Source organism: Dipodomys ordii, unplaced genomic scaffold (genome assembly GCF_000151885.1).
Source record: "Dipodomys ordii isolate 6190 unplaced genomic scaffold, Dord_2.0 Scaffold233, whole genome shotgun sequence".
Lineage (NCBI taxonomy): Eukaryota > Metazoa > Chordata > Mammalia > Rodentia > Heteromyidae > Dipodomys > Dipodomys ordii.
The window spans coordinates 791,675-805,486 of NW_012267449.1; the positions used below are offsets into that span (position 1 = coordinate 791,675).

The window sequence follows — 13,812 nt, forward strand, 5'->3', positions numbered from 1 at the left end:
TGAAGTAAGCCAGGCCCAAAGAAACTTAGGTCCCATGGTTTCCCTTATTTGCAATAACTAGTATATGTCTGTGTCAAGCAGAACAGGTCAGATAAGTTGATGTTAGGGAAATGAACCCTAAGATAAGTATTCAAATGTTTTTTTTTTCTTTCAGGTGATTGTTTCTAACACATTTATAAGATTATTTCTTTGTTGCTTTGTATGTCCCTCCTCCATGGTGTAACCCCTGCTTTCCCTTTATTTGAGGTTGGTATAATTTGTGGAAGGGAAGGGAAAAAAACAAATCTTTTAAATAGGGATACAGGTGGATCCATTGCAACAATAAGATGTAAAAGTCGTTATGTGGAAAAACGAACTTTACAACTTTGGTGGGGGGAAGAAGGTTGGGGGGCAGGGGGAGGATGGGAAGGGATGGGAAGGGATGGGAAGGGGAAACAAAGGAGGAGACTACAATGCTTGATAAGAAATGTACTCATTATCTTGCCTGTGTAATTGTAACCCCTCTGTACAGCATTTTCACAATAAAAAATGACAGGAAGTATTACATATTATATTAAATAGAAAAAACTGAAATAATTTCTCTTTTTTCTTTTTCTTCTGATATAACTTCTCCTCCTAAACTTAGTAACAAGACAAAGGTGTTCATTCTCCACACTCTTGTTCAGTATGGAACTATAATTCTTAGCCAGAGTAATAAGGCATGAGAAAGAAATAAAAGGCTTCAAATTGGGAAAGAAAAATCAAATTACCAGTTTTGGAGATGATATGTTCATATACTTAGCAGTTCCTACAGACTCCACCAAGAATCTTCTAGATCTGATAAATCACCTTCAGAAATGCAGCAGGATTTAAAATCAACACTTAAAAATCAATAGCTCTTCTACAATAATTTACTGGCTGAGAAAGAAATTAGGAAAAAAATTCCATTTTAACACCTTCAAAAATGGTAGCTCCTTTAACAAATGGTACTAGCAGAACAGACTTATCTATGTGTATGAGACTGAAGATTGACTCATATTTCTCAGCTTGTATACAAAACCATTCCAAATGGAGTAAAGAACTCAAAGTAAGGCCTGAGACTTTTAAATATACTGCAGGAAATTATACGTTATTTACTAAATAGTACTCCAATTACCCAGAAAACAAGAACAAGAACTGACAAATGAGACTGTATCAAATTAAAAGGGAACAATTACAAGTACCAAGAGACAGCTCATAACTGGGCACCAGTGACTCCCACCAGTAATCCTAGCTACTCAGGAGGCTGGGATCTAAGAATCCCAGTTCAAAGCCAGCCTGGTTAGGAAAGTTTGTAAGATTCTTATCTCCAATTAACCATAAAAATATTGGAACTGGCCAGACACCAGTGGCTCGCTCACAAGTGTAATTCTAGCTACTCAGGAGGCTGAGATCTGAGGATCAAGGTTCGAAGCCAGCCCAGGCAGGAAAGTCCGTTAGACAATTCTCTCCAATCAACCACCAGAAAATAAAAGGCAGCGCTGTGACCCAAGTGATAGAGTGATAGCCTTGAGCTGAAGAGCCCAGGGACAGCACCTAGGCCCAGAGTTCAAGCCCCGCAACTGACAAAAAAATATTGGAAGTAAAGCTGTGGATCAAGGAGTAGAGTGATGACCTTGAACATGAAAGCTCAGGTACAGCACCTAGGCTCTGAATTCAAGCCATAGAATCAGCCCGAGAGAGAGAGAGAGAAAGAGAGAGAGAGAGAGCACTCATAGACTGGAAGAAATCTTTGCTAGCTATTCAACAGATAAAGGATTAATATCAAGCATAATAAAAGAGCTCCAAAAATTAAATAGCAAAAGAACCAATAATCCAATTAACAAATAGGAAAATGAATTGGATAGAAGAAATACAGATAACTAATGGATACATGAAGAAATATTCCACATCTCTGTGAAGGGTAAACAAAGGAGGAGGCTGCAATGCTTGATAAGAAATGTACGCATTAACCTGCCCATGTAATTGTAACCCTCTGTACAGTGTGTTCACAAAATAAATAAATAAATAAGAAATATTCCACATCTTTAGCCATAAGAAAATGCAAATCAAATCTACACTAAGATTCTATCTCCCCTAATCATAATAGCAATCATTCAAAAACTACAAATTCTAGTGAAGATGCAGGGAAAATGAACTATCATAAGCTGATTGATGGGATTGTAAACTATTATAGAAATTAGTGTAGGAGCTCCTCAAAAACTACAAACTGACTCATCATATGACTCCACCAAATAACTATTGGACATTTAACAAAAGAAAAGTAAGTCAATATAAAGAAAGATACTTGTATACCTGTGTTTACACCTGTAGCACTATTCACAATTGCCAAACTGTAGAATCAGCTAAAGTGCCCAAAAATAGATGAATAAAGAAAATACAGTACATGTGTACCATAGCATATAACACAGCCACAAATAAAAATGAAGTAGTCATTTTTAAAATATGGATGGAATAGAGACCATTGTGTTAATCAGGGTAAGCCAAGATCAAAAAGTATATATGTTTTCACTCATATATGGATGCAAAACCTAAAAGACATTTATGTTCATGTACAAATACATGTATATTCACATTATATATGTTATATATGTGTATATATGTATATACATATATTTATCATAAAACATGATTTTATCTTTAGGACTGTTTAAGGGGATGAAAAGAAGGAGTGAATAATTTCAAAATAAATTGCAACTATATATGAAGACTACAAAATGAATATCAATGAAAGGTGTTGTACAATAAGGGTTGGGAAGGTGGTCATGGAAAGAGAAAGTAATAAGCAGTTATTCTGAGCAAAATATAATATACTAATATCTAAACGACCATGGTGAAAGCCCTTAGTACAACTAAACCACAAGAAAATAAATAAAATGAAAACAGGCTCTGTTGGGGGGAGGGTAGTACCAATAAGAAGGTGGAGGGCTAAGGAAAAGGATCAGTGAGGATGAATTTGAAGTAATTTTTTTACCTGTATACAAATAGAACAACGAAATTTGCTGAAATTGTTTTTAAGAAGGAGTAGGAAAAGAGAAAATGGGGGATATATTGTACACATGTAGAGAAAGGTCACAAGGAAATTCTCCCCTTCTACTATTAAAACAATTATTTGCTGTGCTTGTGCTAGGGCTTGAAATCAGGGCCTGGATGCTGTCCCTTTGTTCACTCAAAGCTGGTGCTCTAGCACTTGAAGCACAGCTTCACTCCTAGTATTTGCTTATGGACATTCCTGTCTGAGCTGGCTTTGAACTCAGCCTCCTGAGTGGCTACGCTTATATGCATGAGCCACCATCACCCAGCTTAAGTGTAGTAATTTCTTTAAAAACTGAAGGGCTGGTTGTAGTTCAATCAGTGGTAGAGTATGTGCTTAGAATGCATGAGACCTTAGGTTAAATTCTCAGCAACAAAGTAAAAAAAATTAACTGATAAAGTCACTTAATGGAAATGCAGTGAAAAAAAGGAGGGGAGACAGGGGGAAATAAATGTCAAGGGGATCCAGAGGGGTACAACTAAATGTCAGTTAAGATAAGAGTAAGCTAACACAGGAGAGAAAATATGAATAGGTGTAGCTCTCAACGTGGCTAAGATGAAAAGTTCCCCAAATAACTGTAAGGTTTTTGGAAGATTTTTATCTGCTTAGAGGAATAAAGGCTTTGAAAACACCCCCCCCCCAAAAAACCAAAAACATATGGAGATTCAAGAAAGTTCAGTTCATACCCTAGGTACTAGTGGACATAAGATGTTTAGACACAAAATGTAGTCTCTCAACTTTAACTTCCTCACTTATGAAAAAAGAGTCAACATGTACCCTGCAGAGATTTAGTAAATATTAAATGAGAAACATGGAAAGAGACATCATATTAATCCTTATACATGATTGGTACCCAATAAACACTCCTGCCTTCTAGCATTCCTTCCTTCTAGCAGTTACAAGGCAACCTGAAAGGATGACTAAGAAAAATATGGTTGATCATATCCCATGCTTTCATAAAACAAATAAAGAGAACATCCAAATCACAATTAGTTTTTTTAAATATGCAAGAAAATATCCTTAAATTTGTCATAGCCATCTTGGCAAACTAGGAAGTATTAAATCAAGATATAAACCTCCTGAGTTAGACCTATGGAACTCTGGGCCTCAAGTTTACTAATTGGTACAATAACCTCAATCCCACCTATTTTAAAAGGTTATTAAAGAACTCAACTGAAGCAATGTATGAAAAGGTATAGCCCTCTTCAACAGTAAAATAGGAGATACCATTACCATACTTCATGGAAGAAACACAATGTGTGTCCTAAACGGACTTAAATGTTTACTCAGAGCTTAATTAAGCAATTCAGAGATAAAGTACTCGCTAATTAACTAATATAACATAAATGAGCAAAAAGTCCTATAAGAATTTCAGTTGGAATTGATCATGAACAGTTCAATATTCGTAAGTAACATTTCATTTTGGGAGTTCTCCTGTGCTTACCTTTTCTCATTTCCCAAATCTTCATTTTTCTGTGATTTTTCAGAGCATTTTTCTTTTCCCTTATATAAAAGAAAACCATTTTGAATTGTATGTCCGTCTACTTTTGTAAGATTAAGTAGAACATGTCATTAGTATGTGTTCACTGTTATATTTACCTTAAGGAAAGAGACAAATGATCCAATATGTATATCTCCTTGTTCGGTAACAGCTACATCTTCCGTATTGGGATCAATAAAATCATACACCTCCTGGTCTAAAAGCAGATTCATATATATTTTAAAATATAACAGAAGATGCTCTAATACTGTAGTGCTTAGAATAAAAAGTTATTTTCTCACTATAAGAATTAGCTTAAAACATTATAACTTTAAAAGCCTGTTTTTAATAAGGATTGTGCACATGAAATAAAAAGAGCAGATACCACATGAATTACCTTTCTGGGAATCAATCTTGCTTCCTAGTGTATGATTATCATTTCTCAATGTTTGTTCTCTATTTGATTCTGACACTTGAGAATGAAGACTGATTGTATCATCATCTGAAGGCTGAAAAGAACATGTATAAAATACAAGCAAGGCATGTGAAATATATGATAAAAATTATATTGCTTTAACTAAACATATGAATTAGAAAATACCTGCTGTATATGTCTAGTTTTCAAACCAAAAAATTATGTTAAAGGTGCTTGTTCTGCTTTTAAAATAAATAGATCATTGTTTTCATTTGTCATGTGATCTTATTTGCAAGTCAAATATGTGCAAATGTCTCTTTCAAAGCTCTAATGAAATTATAGAATAAATTAGATCTGTAATAGAAAAGACTCACTTCTGTTGTAGATAATCGTTTCTCTCCATTATCACTCCCAATTCCAGAGTCAGGACCGTGATTTTTATTCGGATAAAAATCTTCCATACTATGGAAATAGAAACCCTAAGGGCAGTTAGAATTTTTTCTTAAATAGACAATGCACACTTTCCCTACAATTTTCCTAGATAAAATAAAACAACCTTAAGGACTGGAGGGGGAAAATACCAGAAATATTCCTATGAAAGGTTTTTAATTCATGCCATTCATGCAATATTTTCCCTTCATCTATTATAAAGTATTAATTATTAACAAGAGCCCATTTCTCCAGAGGGATTCAGAAAAGCAAACTACCTTGCTAAATAATCATCTTGATAAAAGACTTATCATTCTGCTTTGTTTGACAAATATATTTTACACAGTTCTTTATTCAGTCCAAAAACGTGCTCTAATTGTAATAAATAATGACCATCTAATAATTAAGACATACACACATACACACACAAGAGTTGTAAAGCATTGTATATGTTGTTCTTTTGGTATGATGCTAAGGCTATCCCTGCCAATTTTTGAATTTCAAAATATGCCACCAAGGTAGCAAATATAATGACACTTATTATGTGTGAGGAACTATGTTGTTTTAAGACAATGCCTTTTATATTTCTGTTGAAAACTCTAGCAGATGGATGGTATTCTCTCATTTTATAAGGACCCTGAGGCTGGCAAAAATGGAGATAATTTACCTGAGTATACAAAATTTGCAAACACCTTTGTAAATCTGATTCCCAGATCTTAATCACTATGCTTTAATTCCTCTGCTGAACAAAGTGTCCTCCTAAAACCCTAGCAAATGCAGTTTGTTCCTCACCTACAGTGTTTACACATGTTATTCTTTCTGCCTCAAATGACTTGCTCCACACTCCTCACATAACTGGATTTTCTTAACTTCCAAAGAGACATACCCTGACTGCGGTGTACAGTTCTTTATTTTACAGTACTCACCACAGTTTTACATATGTGTGCATGTATATTTTACATACATATACAGAAGCAGCAACAAAACAAACTTGAAAATATTAAAATCTGAAAATGAACGTAACACAGCTACTTAATGAACATCACAGCTTAACCACAAAGTCCATGATAGGGTATTGATTGGTCACTCTTGTGACCTGGTGGCTAAGTTGCTGCAACTCATTGTGGCTTCCCAATATTGTGAGCCAGTACCATACCACACATACTAGAATAGAAAAAAATCAAAGTATGGTTCCTTGTAAAGGCATCAAAAAGTCAAAAATGCCAAGTTGAATTACTCTAAGTGGAAGAGCATCTGTGGGGCAGGAGAGTGTGGGTATGAGTGTATATACTATAGTTCAAATGTGCCACTAAAGCTCACATGTTGGAAATTTGATTCTTTCACCATGTGGAGAAGTGAGGCCTAACTGGTGATATTTAGGTCATAGGAGTTGTGCCCTCATGAATGGATTGTTTTTATGGAAATGTGTTCATTATGCTGGAAATAAGTTTAAGAAATAATTTGGCTCCCTCTTCTCCCCTTCTTTCTTTTGCCCTTCTTTCTGTGACACAGCAATATAATACCATATACAACAGTTCTATCTTGAACTTCCTAGCCCCTGAAACCATTATTCAAATAAACTTCTATTGTTTATTAATCATCCAGCCTCAGGTTATAGATCGCAAAGTATACTGAGAATATATATTATTGCTTTGTTTATTTATTGACTCCTCGACAAGACTATAAGCTCCATGAGGATCAAGAAAAACATGTATCCAACCAAAAAAAAATCCCTCTGAATATAGAAATAGGAATTCAACAGATATTTCTGACATAAATGACTAAAACAGTGAATATCATTACTAAATTCATTCTCAACTACAAGCCAGACTAAGAGATTAACACAGGTCTTAGTTCCAATTTTTACTGAATTTTCTCTACTACAATTCATAATATTTAACAAAATACTCCTTAGGAACTAAATCCAGTGTTTAGATATTTAATTCTACTCAAAGCAAGAAAAGTATTCAAGGAAAAGTCCTATTTAGGAATTCAAGATCATATCAGCTTAGCAGTGGTATTTACGATAGTGCCATTCAAAGCAATATACAACTTTATCATGTATGCAATGACAACCTTTGAAATATTTTATCCAGAGACATAGTATTGCTTTTTGTAGTCTCACCCCATTCAAAGTTATCTATACTGGTACATGGGATTCTATTTTCATAAAATCATTCAGACTAATCTATATCTTGAGAAGGTATCAGGACTGTGATGTGGCGCAAGTGATAGAGCTCCTGCCTAGCAGGCATGAGGAACTGAGTTCAAACCCCACTATAAACAGAGAGGGAGGGGTACCATTTTAAAATCTCATAAAGAAGAAAACACCAAAAGCATAGCTGATACCTATGATTCATCATCTTTGATCTGGACATAAAGAATATAACCAAGAGGTTGTAATGTGGCTCAGTTGCACAGCACTTGCATAGGCTGAACCCCCCAGCACCACACAAAAAAGAGAAAATGTGATGAAAGGAAGAAAGGTACCTCTAGAAATGTTTCACTCTTCCACCAACCTCAGTTCAAAGTCAAATTCTACTTGCTATTACAAACGCAGAAAACAGTGACAAAGGTAAATAAACAGTTTTTACAACTGAGAAATAAGTGTCCCTATGCCAAACACTTACATTTTCACTACTGAAATAAGAATTATCTGGAAAAAAATCTCAAAGTTACTCTAGTATTCCAAAATGCATTCTATGATATTTAGCATCAGCCAATTACTGAGGTTAACTGGGCCAATCAGACTAAACACGTTTTGAATGTTCAAGATTAAGAAATACCTTTTATTAAAACATGGAACAGTTATCATGTGGGAGTAAGAGAATATTACATTACCTGTCTGTGAGAGGCTGAGATGGCACTCTTTTATTCAGAGATGGAAGATCAAGAGAATCTGGTTTCTTATCCATTCTACAACATGCTTGAATATTTAGGTACTTAAATATGTGCACTTTACCCTTTAAACATATCTGTCAAATAATAAAATATATTATATAGTTTCATATATAAAGGCTCTATTATTTATGTATTTTTAATACTTTCAAATTATGTTGAGACTTCACAGTCTTGACACTTTGCATGTTTGAATAAATTGTACTCTGACACTACATGCAAAAATCTGATTATAAAGCTACAAATTAGTATTCTTTTACCATGTCTTTGTTTTAATTGAGAAAAGTAAGTTAATTTTTCTACTTTGCACTCAAGTTTACTTGTTAAAAGTAGAATGCAAAAGTCATTCAACAATATAAAATTTTCAACTCATTGAAATGGTCTTTATTTGAAAAAAAGAACACCATCCATTAGATTTTTGAGAACAGAGTAAATGATATATGTAATTATTTAGTCTCGCCAGAACCACTAAAATTTCAGGATAAGAACATTGACAGAAGACTAACATAAAGATAGAAGAAACGTAGGAGACTAAACTTGTTAGAATACACTGAGAAATTATTTTCATTGCTCATGGAGGAAAGGAATAATAAGGGGTCAAAAAAAAACTATACAAAAGAATGGAAACGAGGCAACGTCAGCTTTACAAAGGCTAAATTCAGTCACCATGAATAAGAGCAAATAAATCTCTCAAGATTTCTAACAAAAATAACTGTGTTACAGATTCATAAAACCTTAAAGTACATGAAAACACAATCAACAAAGAAAATAGACAAGTGCACTAAAAAGAAAGTATAATTCCAAGTGAAAATGAAAAATGCTTCATTAAAATTAACATAGTGACTAAAGTAGATACTGGGTCTGAATTGACTACTGAAATTGTTCATTTAAGAAAATAAAATTTCAGATTGGGAAGGTGGCTTAGTGGTAGAGTGCCTGCCTTGCATGCATCAGGCCCTGGGGGCTCGATTCCTCAGCACCACATAAGCAGAAAAAGCCAGAAGTAGTGCTGTGGCTCAAGTGGTAGGGCGCTAGCCTTGAGCTGAAGAGCTGAGGGACAGTGTCCAGGCCCAGAGTTCAGGCCCCACGACTGGCAAAATAAATAAATAAAATTTCTTGAGCTATTAGAATATAAGTAATTGACAAATTACAAATTAAAATGTGCTAAATAAGAAAGCTAAGGGCTAGTATCTCACATCCATATTCCTAGCTATTAAGGACACAGAGATCTGAAGAACAAGACTCAAAGCCATCCCAGGAAGAAAAGTCCATGTGACTCTTGTCTCCACAAACAAAACACAAAAATGAGAAGTGTGGCTCAAATGGTAGAGCCTTACCCAAATAAAAAAATCTGAATGAAAGCTCAAGGCCCTTGAGTTCATTCCCCAGTACCAGCACCAAATACCGTGGTAAATAATACTCTGTTGGCTTCCAAACTAAATAAACATTTACCTTTCATTATTTTTCTTCTATAAATGTTAACTTATTTGGTGGTACTGGGGTTTGAACTCAGTTCCTCAGCTTCACAGGCTGGCATTCTATGATACCTCCAAAACCTGCATTTTGCTGGAGATAAGACTAATAAACTTTCTTGCCCAGGCTGGCCTTGATCCTAATCTTCCAGATCTCAGCTTCTTGTGTAGATAGGATATCAGGAGACAGCCACTGGAACCCAGATTAACTTTTGTTTTTAATCTAATAATTTGTGTACATAATTTTAAAAATGAAACAAGAGTTTTGCGAAACAAATGGTATGGCCCACTCTGCTACAGGTATATGGGAATTAAACTCTCTAAGACTTCCCATGCTTGTAACTTTTTCCTGCCTAACTGTTGACTAACAGCTTGAATGTAGAAAGTTGGAATTATTCCCTCCTCCTTTCAAGAAACCAACTTAAGTTCTGTTAGTTTCCAGGGCTGCTGCGAATGTTTTCTGTTTTTTCCCTCTTTTTCTCCCTGGCTTTACTGAGTCATGAATGACAAATCAATCCTGCATGTATTTAGAGTATACAGTATGAAGTATTGCTCTATGTATACATTATGAAACTATTACCAAAGCCAAACTAATTGACATACCCATCACCTCATATAATTGTTTTGTGTACTATAAGAATAGTTGAGAGTTATAACCTTTAAGCAAATTACCCTAACAATTAGTGATACTAAACATCTTTTCAAATATCTGTTGGCCATTTGTATGTGTTTTTGAAAAAGTGTCTGAGTCATTTATCCATTTTTAAGTTATGTATTTACTTGCTTTCTACTAAATTTTATGAGTTGCTTATATATTTTAGATATAAAGCTCATAGGATATATGGTTTACAAATATTTCTGGATATCTACAAGCAGATAAAAAAAAAGAAAACAAGAGAAACAGTGTATCCTGTCTTGCTTCAATGGAAGACTTTTAGTATTTTAGTCTCTGTTTTGTTATTATTCCTACAACATCTAGTTATTGTTCCCTGCCTTCTCATTTTCAAGAGTCAATAAAAAGCCAACGGGAAGCTTTGTATGCATGGTGGAAGCTTACTAATGGTGAGTTTCCATCTATCAGGTGATACAACAGAGACTGACAGTTCATGTGACCTTAGTCCTTTCTCCTGAGTCAATCAGTTTACCACAGAAGGAATCCATCAATTCTGTCTGACATGGATAAAAAGGGAGCATGTATTCTGGTGTCCAGTAGGGAAGTCTACCAGAGAATCCCATCATTTTGTATGTAAGCATTCATTGTTTGGGGCATAGGGTCTCACTATGCCCATGACTGCTCACACTTGTATCTGTATAACTAAGCGCACATAACAAAACTAATAAAACTTTTACTCTTCTAAGTTTTTTGAGCCACTCTTGCTCCCTAGTTAAATTTTTTGTTGTTGCTGATTGTGAAGCTTGAATGCGGCCTGGACGCTATCCCTGAGTTTTTCTGCTCAAGGCTAGCACTCTACCTACTGATTTAAGCCACAGCTTCATTTACTTTTTTGGTGGTTAACTGGAGATAAGAGTCAATCTCTTGAAGCGGGCACTGGTGCCTCACGTTTGTAATTCTTAACTACTCAGGAGGCTGAGATCTGAGGAGCGGGATTCAAAGTCAGCCCAGGCAGGAAAAGCTGTGAAGCTCCTATCTCCAATAAATCACCAGAAAAGCCAGCCATGGCTCAAGTGGTAGAGCTCTATCCTTGAGCTGAAGATATTAGGGACAGTGCTCAGGCCCAGAGTTCAAGCCTCATGACAGAAAAAAAATCATCTCATGAACTTTCCTGCCCATGATGGCTTTCAAACCACAATCCTCTAATCTCACCCTCCTAAGTAGCTAAAATTGCAAATGTGAGCCACCAGCGCCCAGCTCCTAGTTAAACTTTGAAAATAAATAGTAATAACACCACATTCTTTCATCTAGCCCTGTTTCTATTTCTGTAATTATCCATTGTTAACAGTGTTATCTTTGTTACAGAAAAATGAACTAACAGCATTCGTAGGATGGTTTACACACTTGATTTGCAGAACCACAAATTGCTCAATATTCTACCAGATATTCACTGGAATCAAGAAGACTGAACACATTTATTTTATGAAAAACACATGAAATTAAACCTTCTTTCTGTTCAATCATGCTTGCTGAAAGAAGGTGGATTTGAGGAGGAATTTCCCCCACCTGCTCAATCTTCTTGACTAAATTCTCTATTCCAATTACCCTATGTTCACTGTTGGTGTTTGCTGCTCTTTAGGCACATGAATCTGATTCCAAGATTTTGTAACACTTGACTACAGTTCAATCTCTTATAGCTATATTGTACAATATGGTAAACACTAGCCACATGTGACTATGTAAATGTAAACAATTATATCTAAATAAAAGTGACAAAAGCTGCCTTTGCTGAGAAATAATAACTGGGGAGCAGAATAAAGGCTAAATATTCCAGACTCCTCCATTTTCCATCTATGTCCTGAGCCATTCTGTCACTTTTTAAGTGTTTTGGGACCCAGAAAAGAGCAGAAAGGAGACCAGATCAACTGCTAGATATCAACAAGTCTCTGAGGTCTCACCTCATCAAATGTGAGACAGCAGACTATCAGACCACCTGACACCTTTGAATAATTCTTTTACTTGGGACTATTTTAACAATGCATACTTTCTTGCCCTCTGCCCTAATTCTCCCTATTTAACCGAAGGCAAATGTCTGTACCCTGAAAATAGCTGAAGATGTCCAGAAGTACTGTCTTCCCATGCCATGCATGTGTCTGTCATTCACATCTCTATTTGGCATGTAGAGATGTGTGGCCAGACCTAACAAGTACAACTCCTGGAGTTGGGGTCTGGGATCTAAAACTCTAGTCTTAATAATTCCATTCTATTACCCTATAAACATTCAAGTCCTCAACAACCACTATGGCTACCATAATAGACAGTACAGACACAAAGCATTTACATTACTATAGAAAGTAATATTGGCAATGCTTCTCTAAAAAGTAAACTCCAGTCTTATGCAGAGGCAAGAGGTACTTCATATGGACCCCAAACTGATGGACAAAAACCTAAGAATCTAACTATTCTTTAGGGTAAATAGCAAACAAAAACTGAGTAGACTCCATCTCCAAAATAACCAGCAAAAATCCAGGCTAGATGTGTGGCTTAAATGGTAAAGAACATAATGAGCAATCACAGACTCTCAGTTCAAACCAGTGCTGCCAAAAATAATTCAAGCAGAAAGCTAATGTCTGGGTTTTCAAAATACTAATCTAGATCTTCCTACCAAAGTCAAAAAACCACTTCATTTCTATAAAGAAATACTTTCGATTCTTCATTTGGTGCTTTTTAACAAAAAGATGGAATGATGAATAAAAGTGAAAAATATGTTCTATATTCTCAAAACAAACCTGTGCTGGTGGTACTTGTAGTGGATTGTTATCCAAAATTATTACTTGCAAATGATGCAGCTTCCTGTAACAAACTGGGATTTCAGTCACTTTATTACAAGAAAAATCCAGCTTGACTAAGGGAAGATCACCTAGTTCTGTGCAGAAATGAAAAATAAATAAGTTAAATATTGCATAGCTACTTTCATATACATATAAGTAAAAACAGTGAACATCTTACCATCCGGCAAAGAATGAAGATTATTTCTTCTTATATTCAACTCTCGAAGTGACTGTAATTTTCCCATTTGTTGGGGAAGGACCTGTATTTCATTGCAGCTAATATCCTAAGTAATAAAAGAAAATAATAAACTGAGAAAGGCAAATACATTCCAATCTTTAAATTAAAACATATGGTTAATAGCAACTAAGAATGACCTGTAATATAAAGCTATTCGTTTAGGGGGAAAGGGAGAATTGTATGCATTCAATTTTATCAAGGTTAAGTGTCAAGAATGTCAATGTAAAGCCGGGCGCTGGTGGCTCACGCCTGTAATCCTAGCTACTCAGGAGGCTGAGATCTGAAGATCGCGGTTCAAAGCCAGCCCGGGCAGGAGAGACCGTGAGACTCCTATCTCCAATAAACCACCAGAAAACCAGAAGTGGCATTGTAGCTCAAGTGGTA

At 35.4% G+C, this 13,812-nt stretch overlaps 1 protein-coding gene across 2 annotated transcripts in view; it reads right to left on the reverse strand.

Moving 5' to 3' along the window:
* Positions 1-13,812, reverse strand: part of Lrch2 (leucine-rich repeats and calponin homology (CH) domain containing 2) — a 105,446-nt gene that overhangs the window by 49,024 nt on the left and 42,610 nt on the right. For both annotated transcript variants that reach the window (XM_013035956.1, XM_013035958.1), the window contains exons 4-10: positions 13,369-13,474; positions 13,149-13,285; positions 8,218-8,351; positions 5,322-5,409; positions 4,930-5,041; positions 4,652-4,749; positions 4,497-4,555 (exon numbers count right to left, since the gene is read on the reverse strand). In XM_013035956.1, coding sequence (XP_012891410.1) covers positions 4,497-4,555; positions 4,652-4,749; positions 4,930-5,041; positions 5,322-5,409; positions 8,218-8,351; positions 13,149-13,285; positions 13,369-13,474 — 734 coding nt within the window. The remainder of the gene's footprint in view (positions 1-4,496; positions 4,556-4,651; positions 4,750-4,929; positions 5,042-5,321; positions 5,410-8,217; positions 8,352-13,148; positions 13,286-13,368; positions 13,475-13,812) is intronic.